At 35.3% G+C, this 23,070-nt stretch overlaps 2 protein-coding genes across 3 annotated transcripts; one reads left to right on the top strand and one right to left on the bottom strand.

Annotated features, from left to right (window-relative positions):
* Window positions 1-4,285: 4,285 nt before the first annotated feature.
* LOC120199518 (ABC transporter G family member 14-like) lies at window positions 4,286-6,933 on the top strand. Its single transcript, XM_039200573.1, has 5 exons — window positions 4,286-4,471; window positions 4,572-5,361; window positions 5,592-5,774; window positions 5,851-6,035; window positions 6,130-6,933. The coding sequence occupies exons 1-5, from the start codon at window positions 4,352-4,354 to the stop codon at window positions 6,778-6,780; spliced, it is 1,929 nt and encodes a 642-aa protein (XP_039056504.1). The 5' UTR covers window positions 4,286-4,351; the 3' UTR covers window positions 6,781-6,933.
* A 9,718-nt stretch (window positions 6,934-16,651) lies between these two features.
* Window positions 16,652-21,890, bottom strand: LOC120199517 (ABC transporter E family member 2-like). 2 transcript variants are annotated; one of them, XM_039200572.1, is made up of 12 exons: window positions 21,622-21,890; window positions 20,746-20,831; window positions 20,549-20,646; window positions 20,337-20,454; window positions 20,168-20,257; window positions 19,200-19,504; window positions 18,920-19,115; window positions 18,649-18,834; window positions 18,272-18,541; window positions 17,174-17,419; window positions 16,937-17,071; window positions 16,652-16,873 (listed from the first exon to the last, which is right to left on the bottom strand). In XM_039200572.1, exons 1-11 carry the CDS (start codon window positions 21,722-21,724, stop codon window positions 16,952-16,954), a joined length of 1,818 nt encoding a protein of 605 aa, XP_039056503.1. In that variant the 5' UTR covers window positions 21,725-21,890; the 3' UTR covers window positions 16,652-16,873; window positions 16,937-16,951. The 2 variants fall into 2 exon arrangements, with proteins under 2 accessions (XP_039056503.1, XP_039056502.1); XM_039200571.1 differs by having other exon boundaries at window positions 16,652-17,071.
* Between the last annotated feature and the right edge of the window lie 1,180 nt (window positions 21,891-23,070).

The raw sequence follows: 23,070 nt of genomic DNA, 5'->3' as shown, positions 1-23,070 counted from the left end.
TATTTAGACAGACCATAAATGCGATTAATGTCTTATCAAAAGAAGTAAAAGATTATACAACAGATATCCTTAATTTATTGTTTGTCAAAAATATTATAGGAATATATATGGTACGGATCACTTTATAATCATTTTTTATATAACTATACATGGCTGGTGATGGTTTCAAAGAGAATCGATGGCTGGTGATCAAGAGTGTATAATTAATTAGGGCATCTATATCTTTTTATCCTTTAAATAAACTATCTTGAAAAAAAAAAGTAGTAGGTTTCATAGAATAAATATAAATGCAGAAATTTAGCATCGAGGAATTCGTGTAGAGAATCCATGTTCAAGATGGAGCTTTCGAAAGAGTGAGGGGTAATTCAATTAAGAATATGTGATAGAATATAAAAGTTAAAAAAGAGAGGATCACTTGCCACCAGAATATTATGCATTAATCGGTTAGTCTAGTGGGATGAGATATTAGGTTCCTTAATTAAGGTTAAGGGTTCAAATTCCGACGTTTATGTATGAAGCAAACTGAGTTGAAATGGTCGCCCCCATAATGAGCTTATGTAAAACTCGATTTAGATTAATCGTTCAATAGATTGAATATAAGTGATTAAATATATATATATATATATATATATATATATATATATATATATATATATATAAATCTAAATTATACCTCTTTTTTATATTTAGATGTTCAATTTTTCGATCAATGTAAGTGCCTAATATTATAAACAATATCATTTTAAATACTTATTTCGTAATTATTGTTAAAAATTAGTTAATCAATTAATATTCAATATGTGATTTAATTTTATTTATTTTAATTTTTTTAAAAATAAAATTCATAAATTTAAAAGAAAATCTAATTTTTCTTATTTTTTTATAAAATACCCAAAGACATTAAATTCTATTATCGATCACTATCACCGTTGTCGATTATTCACTCACCGGCAACCACTCACACACCGACCATTCACCCTCTTATTGCGATAGATGTGTGCTGAGATTTAGGAATTTGAATTCAGAGATTTTTTAGGATTGAAATTACGAGTGACAGTCGATGACGAGTGGATAGGGAGATAGGCGGCCAACGGGGGCGGCAACGGTGGTGGACAACCAATGAGTGAGATTGATGCTTTGAGATTAAGGATTTTGAAAATTTTAAGATTTTAAAAATATTTTTATTTTTTTCAATATAATTTTAAATTTTTTTAAATAAAATTTTGAAAAATTTATAAACGCATAATGTGTCACATTTTGAATAGTTGATGGTATTTTTTAATAGTTGTTATAGTGCAGACATTTAAAATTGTAATATTTGTAACGCTAGACACTTATATTGATAAAAGAAGTTTAAACACCTAAATGAAAAAAAAGAGTATAGTTTAATTTTTTTATATCAAGTAAAAAGGATGAATTTTAAATTTAATCATTGAATGTGTAATGTTATATAATTATACATACAAATTTTGATTTTGATTCAATTGTTTACATAATTTTTTGATTAAATTATACATATATATAAAGATGAATATAATAATTTATTTTCATATCTATTAAATAAAAGTTAATATCATTATTTCAGTAAGGATATATTAACTAATATTTTAGTTTTCTTTTAATTTTTATGACATGGTAAAAGATGATAAATTAATCGAAATCATTTTAGAAATATTGCTATTATTTTATTATATTTGAATTAAATTAAAAAAAAAATTTAAAGCTAAAATATAAGGAAATCTTTTTAGCCTAGAAACATATAGCAACTTGGGGAGGCAGAAATAGGTGGCCTCATGCACGCACCAAAACAAAGTTGAGTAGCCAAAAAAAAAAAAAACTCACCCTCGGTCCCTGCCCATGCCTCTAATCTAGAGCTTTTTGCAACTTATCAGCTTAAATTATTATATATCTCATCGATGTGGGATGCTCCATTCATGACCTGTCTCCTTTAATCATTTCTCTGTTGTTTATAATCGACAACTGAATAATGATTAATTAACTATGAAAAAGAAAGAATATCAGACAGAGACTTTGCTGAGCATCCAACTTCCTTTTCAATGGGGATTTAATCTTTTTTATATTATTAAAACATGCAATGCAGTATGATGGTCTAATGGTCAAATCGAATTTCGGCGATTCGAATGTTAAAAAAACAAAGTAAATAGCAGTGTAGAGGGAATAATTAAAAGAATCCACTGGCTCTCTTTTGTTAGTAAAGAAGACGATAAAAATAGCAGTAGCGGGCACTAGCGTTAGCATAATTCCCTCGCCATATACAAAATTATCGGGAAGAACGGTAAAGATGATTCCCAGGCCCCAAAGTATGTGTGGATATCCCCTTCCCCTTGGCCGTGAATGCAACGCAGCATCTGCCGTTACCTCCTTTTATCTTTGACTCCATTTTCTTTTGCCGAAAGAGGAAAATAAACAATGCTTTGGTTTTTCTTACTTAGCATCCACTATTCCAGACGTAAACAAATAAAGCATTCGACGAATTACCCGTTAAATATTTGTTTATGTTCGTTATTAAGCTAAATAAACGAGTGAATGACTGCGAGAAATGGTGGGGGCAGCATCATCGTTGTCAGTAATTACCACACATTCTCACATGCACGCAGCATATGTATGTACGCATGTAGAAGAATTCAGAATCCAACAAAAATGGCGTTTCTATCTTCTGTCGAACTTCTCAGACCTTAGTTATTTACTATTTTCGGCTTCTTCTTCGGGTCTCCCACTTGCTTCTCTATTGGGTACTTTTCAGATTAAATGGTATGTTTGTTCTTCAACTTGGGTGATGGATTATTAGAAGAGACAAGACATTTTACCTAAATCCTAAAATTTAAAAAGTGTTTATGGAAATAAATTTGATCTCGATAATTAACAATTCATCCTTTTTGATTTAGAAATATAGTCATATGCAATAGGAGAACTATTGTTTACCTTTTTTTTATGAGAGAGAGTTTATCGATGATGAATGGGTGGAGGAGAAGAAAGTGACCAACCCCTTTATCAGTTGTAATCGTTGAATATTTTTAGTATCTCTAGCTGGTGGTATCAGACATAGAATTATAATGACTACTTGTAGGTAAGTAGATTAAGAATAAATCTGGTAATGCTTTCTAAAAACACTTTGAGCTTAAACACACGTTTCAATTGCAAAATCAATGTCAAACTGTTAAAAAATGAAAAAAAAATTGCTGTGAAAACGATGGTTCCAAATCAACTGTAAAAACTATGATTTATAGTATTTTCATTTTAACTTTGCGTTTGGAAGTAAATTATAATTTTACCTTTACTAATGCATGAGCTCCACTCAATTATATATTTGCATTTTATTTTAATAATTTAATGCTAACATCTTTAAAAAATATTTTATTGCTTTTAATAATTTATTTTAATATTAAAAATAAAAAATTCATGATTTATGTATTAGTAAATATTAATAACTAGTTATATAAAATATATTTTTATTATAATTATATTTTATTTTTATATTTTTATTATAGTTAAATTGATATAATTAATTTATAATATATTATATTTTTTGATTTATAATAGTTTAAATTAATATGATTCATGTATAAAAGTAAATTTAATTTAAATGATATATTTTTAATTTACAATATAATGACCATAATGGACATTTTAAAAGTTTGTTTCTGCATCACTTTTAAAAATCACGTTTCCTGTACGAAACTGGCCCTAAATGGATCTAATAATCAAATGTTTGGATCTCGTTTTAATATGTCACGTGAATTTATTAAAGATCTTATGTATATATTGTAATTGATCTGAAAATTTATTTTTAGAAGATGCGAACTTTTTGAAGGTTCCGTTAAACGAAAAATCTATTTAAAAGATCTTAATCGACGAAGAAGTGACAATTTTTTGATATTATTTTTCAAACAAGTAACAAAAAGGAATCTCACTCCACATTTAACCCTAGTTTCTACTTGCCCCAAACAGGTAATCGCACATTGTTGTAGCTATACCATGGAAATGGAATAGCAAACTTGATCTTGTACCACTTGTCAATATTTAAGATTACCCTATTGAAGTGATGATAATAAAGGGAACCTAGGAAGAGATTAGGATTATATTTAATGGTTTGGAGTTGGTATTTCAATGAATTAAGGGAAAGGAAGGTGGGAGGCCACCACAAAGAAGACTAACCCTACACCAAATAGCTTTTAACACACGGTAGAAATTCTTGTTTCTTTCTCTCCAGCTATATATTTATATGCTCTCTACTGCACTTCCCAAAACCCCAGTTGAAAGGAACTTAATTAGCTTCTCTCTCCCTTACCCCAAGGCAACAGCCACACCAACACTTCATTTTCTTTTAGTCATGCCTCCCAACTGCATAGCACCAAAACCTGAACATAGCAGCAGCAATGGACGAGTGGAAGCACTGTCAGAGATGTCCAAGTCCCTTAAAAGGGCTGCCTTGTTTCCCATAACTTTGAAGGTCTCTTTCTACATTATTTAGCTATCGATGCTTTTTTTTTTGCTTATGATGAATTAATTAGTGTTTTAATCTTGTTTTTCGTATTGGTTTCTTTACACAGTTTGAGGAGATAGTCTACAAGGTCAAGTTGGAGCAGAAAGGATCATGCTGGGATTCATGGATCACCCGAGAAAAGACCATACTCAATGGAATTACAGGAGCAGTTTATCCCGGAGAAATACTGGCAATGTTAGGTCCATCGGGAAGTGGTAAAACCACCCTCCTTACTGCCCTCGGCGGCCGTCTCACTGGAAAACTATCCGGGAAGATAACCTACAATGGTCAGCCCTTTTGTGGTGCCTTGAAACGAAGAACGGGTTTCGTGGCTCAGGATGATGTTTTATACCCCCATCTCACGGTGACCGAGACCCTTTTATTCACAGCACTACTGAGGCTACCCAACAGCTTGAGCCGAGACGAGAAAGCCGAGCACGTCGAGCGGGTCATCGCCGAGCTGGGATTAACTAGGTGTCGAAACAGCATGATCGGGGGACCACTCTTTAGAGGTATCTCAGGCGGGGAGAAGAAAAGGGTTAGCATTGGCCAGGAAATGCTAATCAACCCGAGTCTACTTTTGCTAGATGAACCCACCTCGGGTTTGGACTCGACCACGGCACAACGGATCCTGACCACGATCAGAAGCCTTGCCAGTGGTGGTCGAACTGTTGTCACCACCATTCATCAGCCTTCGAGTCGACTGTATCACATGTTCGACAAGGTGATCTTGCTCTCGGAGGGCTGCCCTATCTACTACGGTTCGGCATCCACAGCGTTGGATTATTTTTCTTCCATTGGCTTCTCCACCTCCTTGACTATCAACCCAGCAGATCTGTTGCTTGATCTTGCAAACGGTAATTTTTTTTTAGCTTTGCTACATATATTTACTTCCCTTTATATATGGCATATGAATATGATCCGTTGGCCTACCATAAATATATGGTGCTTCCACCTTTATATCCTCCTTATGGACAATGGAGTATTGTCAGATCCCACCCTTTGAATTGCTTTACCATTACATGCTCAGATTCTGTAATCATTTCCATCAATACCAAGCTCTGAAGTACACCAAATTTCAATGCAGGAATCAATCCTGATTTTAAGCCCTCGGGTGAGCAAGTTGAAAACACGGAAGAAGAAGAGAAATCGTTGAAGGATGCTCTGATTTCTGCTTATGAGAAAAACATTTACACAAGACTGAAAGCCGAGCTTTGCAGTACGGATGTGAATAACAGTAACTACGTCAACACAAAAGAAGCATCTGCAAGTAAAATTTTTCCCATATAAATTTAACTATGGTTTTTTTAGATGAATTCCAGTCTAAGTTGTAATAATTGACGCAGGAAATGACATGTCCGAACAGTGGTGCACAAGCTGGTGGCACCAGTTCAAGGTGCTGCTCCAGAGGGGGGTTAGAGAAAGGAGATATGAAGCCTTCAACCGACTAAGGATTTTCCAAGTGATCAGCGTGGCGTTTCTGGGTGGACTTCTATGGTGGCACACACCAGCTTCCCACATCTCAGACCGAGTAAGTCGAACGTCTCTTCTTTGTTAACCATTTACAATAAAACTAAGCTAAGGTTTCAACATCTTCTAACTTCATTTGGTATCTTAACCAACAGATTGCACTGCTATTCTTCTTCTCCGTCTTCTGGGGCTTCTATCCGCTCTACAATGCGGTATTCACGTTCCCTCAAGAAAGAAGAATGCTCATCAAGGAACGATCTTCCGGCATGTACCGCCTTTCATCCTACTTCCTCGCCCGAACATTCGGTGACCTCCCGCTGGAGCTTGGTCTCCCAACTGCTTTCGTCTTCATCATCTATTGGATGGGTGGCCTGAAGCCCGATCCGCTTACCTTCATCCTCTCCCTGCTGGTCGTGCTTTACAGCGTCCTCGTCTCGCAAAGTCTAGGCCTGGCATTTGGGGCCATTCTCATGGACATTAAACAAGCCACCACGTTAGCTTCGGTTACGACGCTCGTGTTCCTTATAGCCGGTGGATACTACGTTCAACAAATCCCTTCCTTCATTGTGTGGCTCAAATACCTTAGTTATAGCTACTACTGTTACAAGCTTCTACTGGGGGTTCAGTACGATGAGGACGATGTTTACGAGTGTTCCAAGGGGGAACTGTGTAGGGTAGGTGACCTTCCTGCTATTAAGTCAATGGGATTGAACCATCTGTGGATCGACGTGGCCATTATGGCACTCATGCTGGTGGGCTATCGACTCGTCGCTTACATCGCTCTTCATCGAGTGCGGTTGAGGTGAATTCGATACGGCAAAGTCGAATGATTTTAGATGTTTTTTTGAAGAAAATTCAATCAACATCCCTTTGATGAGTCGAAATGTATCCAGTGTGAACCCTTTTCCCCACTTTTTTTTATCATAGTTCTTAGGTAATATACTACTAACAAGTTCTTAATCTAATTTGTGTTTTGAATGTTATACGATGAACAAATGCACTCCACGAATGCTGTAGATCAAGACAATTAAGTAAAAAAAAGTCGTAATGTCAAAATTAGGCCCAATGTTATGTCATTTTTGTTGAATATTCAAGAGCCAACATTGTTGAAAATTAGTAGCAGCCGGCGGCTAAATTTGGTCTTTGATGGGTTGTCTAATTTTGTTGAAAATTGTACAACAATTGTTGTAATGTAATAGGGTTAATTATACTTTAATTATTGTACTTTAGGATATTTTCACAGATTAATTATTAAGTTTCAATTATAAATACTCTAGCTCATTTAGCTTCAAAATCATCTCAAATCATTTTTTTCTCCCAATACTAGAGAGTTTTATTGTGAGTATTGAGTGTTTTGTAAACAACTGTAAATTCTCTCTTTAGTAAAAGATCTGCAGTAGTCCGGAGACGTAAGTAAAATTGACTGAACTCCGTTATCAATTTCGGGTATTATTTTTTCGCTTTTATTTCGCAGTCTCACTAATCTAGTTATAAGGAAATTACATGTTTATTTCCCAACAACTGGTAATCAGAGCTTTTGTTTGTGAATTTTGTCAATTTTTTTGCAATGTTATTATTCATTACTATTCATGTAAATAGTAAAAATTTTGTCGGCTATACTAGTTTGTCGACGGAGATGTTATAATACACGGCGATTCGCAGAAATTGTCAGAAACGATCCAAAGAAGCCAAATTCGAGTGGGAGCGATGACTGCAGACGAATAGAAGGTGAAAATTGAAAAGTTCGATGGTGCAAACTTTGGCTTTTGGAAGATGCAGATTGAAGATTTTTTGTACCATAAAAATCTATATCAACCTCTCTCAGGAAAGCAATCAGAGGGCATGAAGAATGAAGATTGGGCTCTTCTTGATAGACAAGCCCCCGGAGTTATCCGACTGACATTATCCCGCAATGTTGATTTCAATATAGTAAAGGAAAAGACCAACGTAGGTCTTATGGCGACTCTCTCCAGTATGTATGAGAAGTCATCAGTCTCAAAAATGTTCACTTGATGAGGCGATTATTCAATTTGCGGATGACAGAAGGGGCATCGTGGCTCAACACCTAAATGAACTCAACACAATCACAACCCAGTTGAGATATGTGGAAATTGAATTCGATGATGAAGTTCGAGCTTTAATTCTCTTATCATCTATATCAGACAGTTGGAATGCTACTGTTACAACAGTCAGCAGCTTGTCGGGAAACAACAAATTAAAATTCGACGATGTTCGGGATCTGGTATTGAGTGAATAAATTCGACGAAGACAATCAGGTGACGCATCAACCTCCTCAGCCTTGCACACGAAGTCTAGAGGGAGAACTTCAGAAAGAAATTCAAATCGATGCAGATTGAAATCCAAAAGGGGAAAATCAAGAACGGGAAAGAAAGATTTTACCTGTTATAATAGTGGCAAGAATGATCACTTTAAAAGAGATTGTTGAGCACTAAAGAAAGATACTGGTGCAAAGGAATCTGCCAACATGACAGAGGAGACATGTGATGCCATGATTCTAAGCGTCAACAGTCCGATTGAATCATGGATCTTGGATTCAGGGGCATCTTTTCACTCTACCCCATGCCGAGAAATCATGGAGAACTATGTCAGTGGTGATTTTAGGAAGGTTCATCTAGCTGATGATGAAACCTTAAAGATCGTCGAAAAAGGAGATATCCGATTAAAGTTGCCAAACCAGACCACTTGGACGCTGAAAGGAGTGAGCCATATTACTGGCCTCAAAACAAATTTAATATATGTAGGACAGCTTGATGGAGAATGATATTGTACAACCTTTTCAGGCTGTGAATGGAAGATTACCAAAGGAGCACTCGTCATTGCTCGTGGTAAGAAGACTGATACTCTCTATGTAACCTTAAATTTAGAGAATATCATTGCAGTAGTAGATGCTGATGGAAAATCAAACCTATGGCACCAAAGGCTTGGCCATATGAGCGAGAAAATGATGAAGACACTTTTGTCATAAGGGAAGCTGCCGGATCTAAAGAATGTAGATTTCAGATTATGCGAGGATTGCATATTTGGCAAACAAAAGAAAGTCAGTTTTGCAAAGATTGGCAAGACAATTAAGGCAGAAAGGTTATAGTTGGTTCATACTGATGTATGGGGACCATCTCCAGTTCTATCTCTTGCAGGCTCATTATATTATGTCACCTTCATCGATGATTCTACGAGGAATGTATGGGTTTATTTTCTGAAGAAGAAATCAGAAGTCTTTGATACCTTCAGAAAATGGAAGGTCATGGTGGAAAATGAGACTGGTTTGAAAGTCAAGCGGTTGAGGTCTAATAATGGAGGAGAGTATAAAAATAGTAGATTCAGAGATTTCTGCGCAAATAATGGGATCAAGATGGAGATAACAGTTCCCATGACACCGCAGCAGAATGGCGTAGTAGAGCGCATGAACATAACTCTGAATGAACGTGCAAGAAGCATGAGGATACATGTCGGATTACCCAAATTTCTATGGGCTGAAGCTATCAACACTGCAGCTTACTTAATCAACCGTGGGCCCTTAGTTCCTTTGGATGGCGGAATACCAGAGAAAGTTTGGAGCAGAAAAGAAATAAACCTTTCACACTTAAGAGTGTTTGGTTGTATTTCTTATGTACACATAAATTCTGCTGAAAGAAGTAAACTTGACGCCAAGTCCAACAAATGTGTCTTTGTTGGTTATGGTGGTGATGAGTTCGGTTACCGGTTTTGGGACTATAAAAATCGGAAGATCATTAGAAGCAGAGATGTCATTTTCAATGAGAATGTGATGTACAAAGACATATCAACCGTAGAATCAAGTAGCTTCAATACCGAAGCTGAAAAAATGAAATTGCTGAGTTTGAGGAGATTTCTGGAAATGATATTCAAATTAGTAGTGAAGCAGTTCAAGAAGAACCAAGCACACCAGAACTGAGACGCTCCTCCAGAATTCCTAAACCAACTCAGAGTTATTCGCCTTCTTTGCACTATTTGTTGTTGACTGACAATGGTGAACCATAGTGCTATGATGAAGCAATGCAAGTGGAGGATTCAGTCAAGTGGGAGTCTTCCATGAAAGATGAGATGGTCTCGCTTGTGTCAAATCAGACATGGTAATTAGCTGAATTACTACCAGGCAAGAAAGCGTTTCGTAACAAGTGGATTTACAAGATCAAAGAAGAGCACGATAGGAGCAAACACTACAAAGCAAGATTGATTGTCAAAGGCTTTTAGCAAAAAGTAGGTATTGACTACAATGAAATTTTCTCTCAAGTCGTGAAGTTGTCTACAATCAGACTGGTGTTGAAAATTTGTAGTTGTAGAGAATCTACATCTTGAGAAATTAGATGTGAAGACAGCTTTCCTTCATGGTGATTTGGAGGAATAAATCTATATGAGGCAGCCAGAAGGCTTCATAGAGGCAGGCAAGAAGTTCGATAGTTTCATGAGTAGCAGTGGTTTTACCATATGCCAAGCAGATCATTGTTGCTACATCAAGAAGTTCAACAACAGCTTCATTATTTTATTGTTGTACGTTGATGACATGCTTATTGCAGGGTCAAACATGCAAGATATTATAAACTTGAAGCAAAAATTGATGAAGCAGTTTGCAATGAAAGATTTGGGCGCTGCAAAGCAGATTCTTGGGATGAGGATTAAGAGAGACACAAAGTCGGGGACTTTGATGTTATCACAGGCTGAGTACATCAACAAAGTACTCTCCAGGTTCAACATGAAAAATGTTAAACCAGTAAGTACACCTTCAGGTGTTCATTTTAGACTCTCCAAAGAACAATCACCAAAGACGGATGAAGAACGTACACACATGGTGAAGGTGTTGTATGCCTCAGCAATTGGAAGTCTGATGTATGTCATGGTTTGTACTAGACCATACAGTGCTCATGCAGTGGGAGCTGTTAGCAGGTACATGAATAATCCGAGCAAGGTACACTGGGAAGTAGTCAAATGGATCCTCAGATATCTACTGGGTACTACAGATAAAGTACTTTGTTTCAAAGGTGGAGATACGATACTGACAAACTATGTAGATGTTGACTTAGCCAGAAATGTTGACATCAGAAGGAGCACTACTGGGTATGTCTATACTCTAGGAGGAACCGCAGTGAGTTGGGTTTCTCAACTACAGAAGATAGTTGCTCTCACCACAACTGAAACATAATATGTCGCTGTTACGGAAGCCAACAAGGAGATGGTTTGGCTCCAAAGTTTCTTGGAAGAGTTAGGCAAGAAACAAGAAAACAATATCTTGTATTGCGATAGTCAAAGTGCTATCCATCTAGTAAAGAATCACTCTTTTCATTCCAGGACGAAGCACATACAATTGAGATATCATTTTATCCTGTCTCTTCTGGAATATGGGATTTTGAAACTTGAAAAGATTAGTGGAGCTCAAAATCCGACAAACATGTTGACAAAGATAGAGACTACGGACAAACTGAAGTTGTGTTCAGCTTCAGTTGGCATGCTAGAAAAACAAGACCAGAAATGTTGTTGCATCGATCGAGGTGTGAAGACATATTAAAATCAGTCTTCAAGTGGGAGATTGTTGAATATTCAAGAGCCATCATTGTTGAAAATTAGTAGCAGCCGACGGCTAAATTTGGTTCATGGTGGGCTACCTAATTTTGCTGAAAAATGGGCAGCAACTGTTGAAATGTAATATGGTTAATTACACTTAAGCTTCAACTATAAATACTCTAGCACATTTAGCTTCAAAATCATCCCAAATCATTTCTTTCTCCCAATACTATAGAGTTTTCTTGTGAGTAGTGAGTGTTTTGTAAACACCTGTAAATTTTATCTCTTTAGTAAAAGATCTGCAGCTGTCCGAAGATGTAAACAAAATCGGATGAACTCCGTTATCAATTTCGGGTATTATTTTTCCGCTTTTATTTTACATTCTCACTAATCTGGTTATAGGAAAATTACTCGTTTATTTCCCAACAATTTCTTAGGTAATATACTACTAACAAGTTCTTAATCTAATTTGAGTTATGAATGTTATACGATGAACAAATGCACTCCACGAATGCAGTAGATCAAGACAATTAAGTAAAAAAATAGTCATAATGTCAAAATTAGACCCAATGTTATGTCATTTTAACCCCTATTCTCTTTCTAGATTAATTTGGACCTTTAATATTTTGTTTTGGGATAAAAAAGTTATTCTGTTAATAGAAACAATTCATTAACAAACTATTAACATTATAAAATGAGGTTTTTTTTATCTTAAAATATAACGTTAGGAGGTAAAATACCTTAAGAAAAAGTAGGGATCAATTCAGTCATGGGATTAATTCTAACATTGTGGCATATGGAAGACCAGACTCCAACGAGCCCCACTAATATTGTGGGGGTTTTTGGTGGGGCTGTGAATCTAAACCCACTTTAACAGAATCATCTAAGAGGGCTATACTTAGCGCACTCAACAGGGATAAAATAATAATAATAATAATAATAATAATAATAATAATAATAATAATAATAATAAATGGAACACCTGATCATAGTGATGACTGATGGACTGATGGACAAGACAGGAGTTAATCAGAGCATACCACCGAAGCTTTCTTTCATTTTTATATTAAAAGTTAAATTTTTAATCAGTAAAAAATGGGGGTGGGAGAGATATCTGGATTCAGTTAAAGATGGATCTTCAGGTCAAAGCAATTGAGACAAAAAATGAGAATCGTCATCAATATCATGTTCCGCCATTATTCTCAGTAGAATACTTTTGCAGTGAGATTTGCATCCACGTGGTGGGGGATAGGGTGTAGAAAGAAGATGAGTGGAGAAACATGCAATCAAGAAATGTCACCAGAGGTGGGCATACTTGCATGGGCATGGCGTTTCCTACTTTGAACATGATGGATGGATGGATGGTGTATCCACATACATCATCCTTATACAACACCAAAGCAAAGAACAGTTTATAAACATGTACACTGTCATCATCCATGTCCTTTTTATTCTTTAAATACATGCATGTGGATTATGTGGGTTTCATTTTTCAGCTTTTGTGAAAGTGCTAACCTCACTGCAGGCCTAACTCAATACAAAACAAAACGGGTATATGTGTAATAAATATATCAGCTTGATTCGGGTCTCAAGTTATGAAATAATGCAATTTTGAGGATTCCTTGTCAGCTTGCTCAACTCACCATGCAATAAGAGCTGATAATGCTACCGTTTACGATTACTAAGTTTAGAGAAAGAGCCTCAAAAGCACCAAGTGGTATTATCATCCATCTCACCATGCAGGTCAGGCGTTTCTTAACTGATTACCATGTAGCAGTTCGGTTAATTAGATTCGAAATCGATTAGTTAATCAAATTAATTTAAAATATTATATATATATATATATATTAGGATCAATTCTATTAAACTACATCATGCATTATCTGCTTATAGGATTAGGATGGAGGCAAAATTGACCCAATAGGCTAGACGAGTAAAAAATATTGGCCCATAAGGTTATCTTCAAAATTAATTTGAGATTTACGACAAATGCTATAAGAGCTGAGCAAAATCGTCGCTCACATGATGAGTTTGTGCAAATAATATTTTTTATTTAAATTTTTCACGTCGAGATGATAAGTTCCCAAATAATATATATAATCTTTTATTAAAATTTTTTCACAGCGGTGTGACAAGTTCCAATAAAAAATAAATTTTATTGGAATCTGTCATGCTCACGTGACGAGTTTCAAATTACTATAGCAAATGTTGTAGTTCAAAAAAAAAATCTAATGTCGTATTGGGCTAAATAATTAATCAATCTACGATATTGGGCTAATTTGGCCCAGGATGGAACTTTGTAAAGCTGTTAGGCCCATCAAGAGTGGTTAGGCCAGCCCAAGAAACGGAATTCCCAATCCCTAGTCCCGAAGCTGGTACTAGCAAAATTGGGGTTGAAAGCAGAAGAGAACGAAATCAGACGCTGTTTAGGAAATAGAGTAACCCACTGAAGAAGAAGAAAACAGTGAGAGGTTGATAGGATGATGGAATCGTAGAGGAGGGGGAGGAATAAGGCTGAGCAAACGGTTCTCCGATGACAAGCCCGGCACTTCAGGCTTAAGTAAGTGGTTTCTTTAACAATAGTATTACATTCATTTAAAATTTAATTATAATGATAATTTTAGCCGTTAATTGTTACATATTTTTTATAACCACTGTTATTCGTTTTATTAATTCACTAATTCAAATTAGGTGCACAGAGGTCTATTATGGAGATGACTTTTCTAACTCTTTTTGTTCATTCATAACATCTGAATTCATATCTCTAATGTTATTTAAGAAATATAATCTCATCTTATCAGACCAATTGATTCTCAATAATTGTTGCATATTTAATTATTTTGTGGTTCTTATTCCTTTTATTTTGTGGTTCTTATTTTTTATAAGAAGTGTCGATGAATAAACTCTAATTAAAACCTAAATATCTATGATATGGCATCTTGTATAGCAAGTCAATATGTATTTTTTGTTAATTTTTTGAAATTTTAAATTAATTTTTTAATATTTTTAAATTCTTACATATTGACATGATATATAAAACATAAGACAATGTTCACCTGAATAATTTTATGAATTGCCATGTAAAAATTGCTAAAAAATTAATTACTCTCATTTTATAATTCATTATTATAACATATAAAATATAATATCATGTTAAAATAAAATATAAGTGAACGAATTATCACATCAAATAGTATCGAGAATCAATATATTAGTTAGTACTTTCCGTTAACAAACCAATAAAAAAAATTGAATTAGGAGCTGACAGTGAGGGTGGTGGAGAAAATTGCTGGGAGAATTAGGAGCTAGCTGTCAAAGTGTTTGTCGTTTGAAGGAAGGTTGCAGTTGATTCAGTCTATTATTTTTAGTATTCGGAATTTTTGGAGTCGGGTCTTCTTGATATCCTCTAAAGTTCTTAAGCAGATTGAGCAGCTTTGTAATTCGTTTCTTTGGAAGGGTTTGGATGGGTCTGCGAGATGTGTGCTTTCCAAAGGGTGAAGGGGGACATGGGGTCAAGGATTTGCTTGTATGAAATTTGTTTGTGGTTGCTTATGGTTAAAGCTGGTTCTCTTTAGGTGGCCTGGACTGATACTTACGTTTTGAAGGGGCGTACTATTTGGAAGATGCCTCAGGGGGGTCAAGTTGGGTCTGGAAGAAGATTATGAAGCTGAGGGATGACTTTGCTGTTGTGGGTAATGTTGTTGGGGGGTTTAAAACTAGGAAGGTATAGGATATCCTTCGACATAAACAGGCGAGGGTACCTTGGACTAAGGTTCTTTGGGATGGGTTATCGATTCCTCGGTATTCTTTCACCGTTTGGTTGGTGGTTTTGAATAAGTTGCCAACGAGGGACCGTATGCGTGTTTGGGGTGTTCATGTTGATCCTGCTTGTGTTTTTTGTGCAGATCATGATGAAACTAGATATCAACTTTTTGCTGATTGTATTTTCTCGAGGAATGTTTGGGAGTTGGTTATGCGAGCTTGCCATGTTAACTGGCGTGATGTCTGTTGGCATGGTATGTTAGATTAGGTGCAAGGTCATGGGCGGGGTAAATCGATGAGGGTTACTGTTGTGAGGTTGGCCTGGTATGGGTATCTTTATTTTATTTGGCAGGAAAGGAATGCCAGACTCCTTGGGATTGACCTGAGATAGGCTGAAAGGCTGGTTTTTCAGATTAAGCAATCTGTTAGGATGAGGTTAAGGGTTTGTGTGGAAGTTACTGCTTCATCTTCTGAGGAATGGGGTCTGTTTTAACTGGCATGTGTTGTTATTAGGTTATTGTGTGATTGGTGATTTGTCGGAATTTTAGTTTGTTTGGTGTTCCTGATTTATATTTGTTGGTGTACAGGGATGGTCTCGTTTGGATGAATAAAATTTTTCATTTATCCAAAAAAATTGAATTTTTATGGCTCTGGATTTCTTTAAACGGTGTTGATCTAACTCTATTGTGTTCGTTAACAAAAAAAAAACTATTATGTTTCAATAGAGTTTTATACGCGCACAAACGTAGGATAAAATCAACAAACATGAAATTTTATTTTGTTCTCTCAGCCTCTTCCCCTGTAATTGGTCTTAGTTATCATTGTTCTCCGACCTGGGTTTCGAAACATAATCATAACAACCTAACTTAAATGTAATAAATATAAATTTTACGCGAAATCTCTCTCTTTAAGCGACTTAAACAATTTTAATTTGGATTCACCGAATGATCTTAATAGTTGTAAAAAAAGTTGTTCTCTCTTAAAATCCCAAGTTTAAACAAGTATGTCTTTAAGCGACTTAAACAATTTTAATCTTGTTTTCCCGTCGTCCCCTGCAATCAACGGGTAAAGAAGACAAATTGGACGCTCAATATAATCTCGTCACTAAATCATTATTTGAATACTCAAAAAGATTTGTACTAACTAGACCAATTTAGACTAATTTTTTAAATATTATTAAGTTTAGATAAATCGGACTGATTCACTCGATGCACCTCAAAGATTTAGGCCCATAATTTGTTAGTTTTAAAGTGGGGTATATATGATAATGAAAAATAAAAAGCAAACGCCTAGCTACACTGATGATTCAAATATCTCTTATTCTACTCCATTCCCTGCTCTTCTAAACGTGAGAAAAAGGGACAATGGATATGCAATTAAGTCCAAAAAAGAGCAGGAGTATTCTTCTAACTCACCAAATATCAACCAAAATGGTTAGTAAAACATGAAGGAAAACAACACAGTAGGATAATCATACGATAATTTTCTAAAATAAACGGCACACCACTGCCGCCGCAGCCATCAACACCTCTTTTTTTCTTATCAACGGCATATCAGATACCCACCATGAACATGTCTTCTTTTTCATCTCATAATTAGCAACTGCAATGGACAAAGTTCAGCACCCGCCACATAAATATATAACAGAGAGCATTGATTTCAGACCTGTCATTAAATGTCTCAATCATCTAGATAATAATAGGACCCAGCAGACTTCTGCTCTCGATCCTTAGTTGAGTCCAATTTGTTGATCCTAGGTCGGTAATTGGTCGGGTCCCGCCTGAAAGTGATGTCCAGATGCTGTAGAGTGCCGCAATGTCAAACAGCGAGCACCACCAGAAATTTCAAATGAATAGCAGTACAGCACAATCAATCTATACAAGGGAATTATGTGAAACTCACCGATAAGAAGAGATTCATGCCAGTCAACAAGGACTGAGAAGAATTTGCAATACAATCCACCGATGGTGTCCCTTCATACACAATAACTCGGTCTGCAAGATATGTCGCCATTATAAAATCGTGTTCAACCACAAATGCGGTTTTCTTTGCATGGAGGATAAACCTCTTTATAACTTTAGAAGCAACAATACGCTGCTCAGAGTCGAGATAAGCACTCGGTTCATCTATCAGATAAATATCTGCTGGCTGGATGACATAAAACAAACATGTGCATCAGGCAGGCTAGAAGAGACAATACTAGGAATCTGAAAAGGGAAAACACATGACCCAAAAACCAATTGACATACCAACATTCTATAAAACAATCAAAGGGAAAACTGAAAAAAAAATAGAAACATAATGATCAAAGAGAAACTGAATAAAAAATTAGAAACATAACAATCGAAGTTAAACTGAATAAAAAGTTAGAAACATAACAATGCAACTCTTAATTAGGATCGTCTAAAACCAAATAGAACTTGATCTATTGCATCACTTGACTTTGTATATCCACAACCTTGATCCAGAGAAACTATGATTCAATAGCTCTCAATTCCTAGAATTCACCATGAACCACCGCGTATTTCATATATGTTATAAGAATTTATCAAATTTCAAATGGAGCCAATAATGTGTTTCGAGTACCAAACACAATACATGTTCTGCGACTTAGGAAGACCTACAACTTGCAAATTAAGTTATTAATAATAATAAAAGAGTTGAAAAAACTGTATAGGCCCTTCAGCATACCCAAGTAGATACCCCTATATACTAAAAGGACTCTAATTGAATACAAGTCCAAACACAAGAAGATACTAGTGTTGGCAAATGCACAAGGAAGCCCACAACTACACATATGGACATGAAAGGTAATGCTTAGTGTTAAAAGGAGTTATCCCAAAACTTAGGTTAGGATGAGGTAAGAACAGAAACCAGCACCTCCAATAATTTAGGTTCAAAACCAATCACATTTCAAACTTGTAAGGAGGTACAGAAAAACTTGGAAAATTTAACTCCAATCTCTATCCTTACATTTTTAGCTAATTCAGAAACATTTACCTTTCCAAGGCATAGACATAATGCAACTCTTTGCAACTCCCCTCCAGAGAGATTCACTACTTCCTGATCCATCAATTGCTCAATGAGAAGTGGCTTCATCACATCTGAAACAAATTGAGGATGCATGTATGAATCGCGTATCTTTTGATGCAGCAAGTGCCTGACTGTAGATTGAAATTTGGGACTGATCTTTTGAGGTTTGTATGAAACATTAAACTCAGGGATCTCCACATCTGAACCTTCTACATTATCAGGTTTCAACAAACCAGCCTGCAGGTTCATCCAATAATATTAATAAACTTATTCAAGAGACAAGAGAGTAACAATGAATTAAAACAGGTAATAATGAATGCACAAATGATGGAAGAGCAAAATACCAGCATACGAATAAAAGTGGTCTTCCCAGTACCATTCTCTCCCAACATTACAATAATCTGAGAATCAGTAAATTCACCCTCCATAACTTTAAGTCTAAAATTGCCCTGAGTTTTAGTCATGGTTGGGTATTTATATCGTGCATAGGTTTCAATTTCTTCAGCACTTTCTTGTGGGGTCTCTGCAACCTATAAAAAAGAGGAAACAGAGAGGTTAAGAAAAGAATTTAAAGACGAATGACACACGCACAAATGACAAGAGAAACAGGCGTACCTTAAAGGTCAAGGAGTCATCTCGAAACCTTAGGTTTTCAGTAGGGACAAATCCAGCCAAAAAGATATTTATTCCCTCTCTTACAGAGAAGGGAAGGGTTACAACTCCATATGCCCCCGGTTTCCCGTACAAGCAGCAAATGAAATCTGATAAATAATCCAGGACACTCAGATCATGCTCGACCACAATCACAAAGCTGGAATAAAAATGAAGTATTGTTCCCCAATTAGAACCATTCAATCTATAAGAAGCATTAGATACTAAGGACAAGAGATTTAACCTGTTGGGCCTGAGCAAAGATCGGATGACTTGTGCTGCTTTCAATCTCTGTTTCACATCCAGATAACTCGAAGGCTCATCAAACATATATATTTCAGCATTCTGTATGGCAACAACAGCAATAGCAAATCTCTGGAGCTCTCCACCAGATAAATCCCCAACATTACGGTCTATGACCTGGTTCAGTTCAAGATCGGCACAGAGTTCAGCCTTCATATCTCTCTCATCTTTTTGGTCAAGCACCTGTCCGACATTGCCTTGAACTGCCTTTGGAATATGATCAACATACTGTGGCTTGATGATGGCCTGTTTAACATAAAAAATATCAGAAAATATTAAGGAAAAACAGGGAATTGCAGGGACTCATCAAAGTTGCTATAATCAGAGCAGCAACAGTATTAAAAATATAAAAGTTAACAATAGAGTAAACAATTATTATCGATCATTGAATTTTCTTCTGTAAACTTCATATATGTAGCTTTACATAACAAGTACAATTCTAGGTGATTCAACTATACAATTTTAACTGCAAAACTAAACTAGCTTAACTTTGCAGAAGCTTTTCCCAAGGATGCTTAAGAGGTAAGATTGAGACAAATAAAGAAATTCAATACCAATGCTGGAAATACAATAGAAGTAGAAGAAACAAAAAGTTTATGGTTAAACTATAGGTGAATATTTGAATCTAGTGTGTCACACAATATCGTTTTAGGGAAGAAATATTAATATCAAGGAAGATAGTCATAGAACTTGATGTTGATGCAATCATACTCATTAAATCTCACAACCTAATTGTCAGGAAAACCTTCAAACAAACTAGCAAGACCAATAAAGAATGTCTTGACATCATATGTGACTAGATTATCCAGAACTCTCATCATCTTTCCCATCAGAACTTGTAAACGAATATAAAAAAAGAAAAGAAAAATGCAAGTTGAAGATGCACAATCAAAATGCAATGTTAAGAACCTTCAGATTATCTTCCAAGATGCGGGTAAAATAATTCTGCAACTCAGATCCTCGAAAATAGGTCAATATTTCCTGCCAATCTGGAGGGTTCTGCATATAGATTATCCAAACAGGTAAACAAAAAAACAGTGAAAGAATCAAATAAGGAAACAAAACCTCCGAGAGTTACATTGAAACGGCCCAAATTTGGCTTTAGCTTCCCAGCCAGAACTTTAAGAGCAGTTGATTTTCCAATACCATTGGTTCCAACCAGACCAAGAACTTGCCCAGGCCTTGGAACTGGTAACCTAAAATTGCAATTCAAAACCATCTCAAAATGGAGGTGGAGGGAGAAAGAAACAAGAAATAACAGAAATTGAAAAACAGCAAAATTGAACCAACCTGTGTAACTTGAAAGTATTGGGGCCATATCGATGGGTTGTATCTTTATCCAAATCTCTTGGCAAGTTGATGATTTGAATTGCTTCAAATGGGCATTTCTGTATGAGAAGATAATTGGTTCATCTTCATGATAGGCTCTTGTTCATCCACACACAGAGAAACCAACAGCAATGTCATATCAAAGTAAAACTACATACCTTGACACAGATACCACAACCAATGCATAACTCCTCAGAGATGAAAGCAATCTTTGAGGCAGGGGAAACCTCAATGCAAAGTTTCCCTGCAGACAGAAACAAAAGTGAGATGGAAAATCATGAGCAGGAGAAGAAGGATAAACTTGACCCAAGTAACAGGCTAACAGCCAGCTTGAATAACAAGTATCCAACTAGACAACAAATTACAAGCATTAACAAGATCCAAAAAACAAGGTTATTTTAGTGTTGACTGAACCTGCAAGTGAAAGACGGTATACACACACTATGTCAGAAACATTATTGTTATAAGAATTTCATATAGCCGCTTAATGACAAGGAGGCGACCCTTAGAACTTTTAGATCCCATATTCAAGTCCTACCATGTTTGATTTCTGTCTAGATTTATTCTGGTTTAAGTCATTATCAGCCCAAAATTAATTATTCTGGTTGTAGTTATTTGGATGTATTGAATTGTGATAGTAATGGCAATTTCCCAAAAAGAAATCCAAGTCAATATAATATATATATATATATATATATCGTGTCTTCCTCTACAATATGTCATCTTCTTCTACTTTTCTATTATTCTATAATATTATTCTCCCTATTTTATACGGTTCTCTATTTCTTTCAGGTTACTGAATGATAATAAATCAGCTCTCGGTACAAGCACTGCAACTTTCCTTGTTCCTTTCACGGATTCTCCAATAATCAACATGGTTTGGGGAAAATTAATGAAACGCTTCATTTAAGCTAATTCAATTAATATGGAATTAGATTACCTACAAATTTTCAAACCCCGAAAACAGGAAAAGCCACATAAAAAAATAGGAAAAAAAAAGAACTCAGAGATGGAGTGAGTAAAGCTTAGATTACCAGTTTTAACAACAGGGCAGCTCTTCTTGCACTCTTGGCGGCACTTCTTGGGCTTGCAGCGGTCGGAGCTGACAATCGCGATACGTGTCAAGCGATCGGACATCTCGCCGTCTGAAGAATCGATAGATTGAGTAGGTCTAGGGATTTGAAGGTCGAGTGGCGTTTTATAGCTTCTGTTGATGGAATTGAAAGAGAGAAAAGAGGGTGTGAGGCGTGTGCTACTATGGGAGAGATTTGGAAGGAGAAGAGATGAGCGTACAGCACACGCAAATCACGTGGACGGACAGTTTAGGGTTTTCTCTTCTTATATGTTTTCTTTATGAAACCGAATAAGTTTTGGTCGTTTACTTATTATATTTATTTTTTAATATAATAAATTAATTTTATTCAAAATAAAAAATATCTCAAATTACAATAAAAAATTACAACCACAATCGAAAATTAAACACATAATTAGGAATTTTTCCTATAATCATTGAAACGAAACTAGCAACTTAAGATCACACAAGGACTATACAAGAAAGATTAAATTTAACAAAGAAACTTAAACAAAGATAGATACAAACTGATATGATCGTATCGACAAATAAATCACAAAAGAGAATCGAGCTATTAAAAGACCACTAACAAACTACAAATCATACTTCAGTGACGTGAAAAGCTATTTACGAATGCAAATCGGGTATTCAAATCTAATCCGATGGTCCAAAGTAGGGAAGACAAACAAGATATCAGATAAGCGTCATCTTAATCAATCGTGATGACATCAAATCAATCCTTAGGGAAAAAATGAAAAAAAAGACCAAAGAACAAAAAAAAAACATGCCAAAAAGCATAAGAAAACATGTCATAAAGGCATATGAAAACGTAAAACACAATTAGACTTATTGAGGGAAAAAAGAAAATAAAGATACAATATAAAAAAAGACAATAAAGAATTCCAATAATCGGCAACCAACATTAAATTTGATATTGCCGCTGATCAACTAAGATGAAAAATAAAAAATATGAGCGACACACCAATTAGAGAAAACTACTTATTACATTTAATATTAGTCTGAATTATTTTAATTATAAATATAAATATTAATTTTGAAAAAAAAACTCATATTATTATGAATATTTATTTATGTAAATGTCTCTATGTCTTTTATCTCCAACTATAAGGTAAGGTTTTGATATATTTAATTATTAGAATTTTAATATCCATTAGAGCTAAAATCCTAAATGATATCTATTCTTTATGTTAATAAATATGAAGTTTAAAAAACATTGTATGTAACTGATATTGAGATATTAATATAGTTCTCTCCCTTTATTCCTATATGTCTTGTTCTTTTTGGTCTTCTTATTGTTTGATTTAGATTGTTTCATAACACAAATAAATATATATGTAGGTGTGAGTGCGTTGTCTAATTTAAAAATTGAATAAAAATATTATCCTCTGAT

This window comes from Hibiscus syriacus, unplaced genomic scaffold (assembly GCF_006381635.1).
Source record: "Hibiscus syriacus cultivar Baekdansim isolate YM2019G1 unplaced genomic scaffold, ASM638163v2 tig00005459_pilon, whole genome shotgun sequence".
NCBI lineage: Eukaryota > Viridiplantae > Streptophyta > Magnoliopsida > Malvales > Malvaceae > Hibiscus > Hibiscus syriacus.
Note: the sequence above shows the minus strand (reverse complement) of the source record. Positions and strands in the feature narration are given on the sequence as shown.

Excerpts from the sequence above, each read along its gene's own strand:
- LOC120199518 (XM_039200573.1), top strand. The coding sequence starts at position 4,352 with ATGCCTCCCAACTGCATAGCACCAAAACCTGAACATAGCAGCAGCAAT. Across the intron at positions 4,472-4,571 it reads TGTTTCCCATAACTTTGAAG|TTTGAGGAGATAGTCTACAA; the intron begins GTCTCTTTCTAC and ends TTCTTTACACAG. Across the intron at positions 5,362-5,591 it reads GTTGCTTGATCTTGCAAACG|GAATCAATCCTGATTTTAAG; the intron begins GTAATTTTTTTT and ends ATTTCAATGCAG.
- LOC120199517 (XM_039200571.1), bottom strand. The coding sequence starts at position 21,724 with ATGTCCGATCGCTTGACACGTATCGCGATTGTCAGCTCCGACCGCTGC. Across the intron at positions 19,116-19,199 it reads TCTTTGCTCAGGCCCAACAG|CTTTGTGATTGTGGTCGAGC; the intron begins GTTAAATCTCTT and ends TTTTTATTCCAG. Across the intron at positions 18,835-18,919 it reads ATGACTCCTTGACCTTTAAG|GTTGCAGAGACCCCACAAGA; the intron begins GTACGCCTGTTT and ends TCTTTTTTATAG.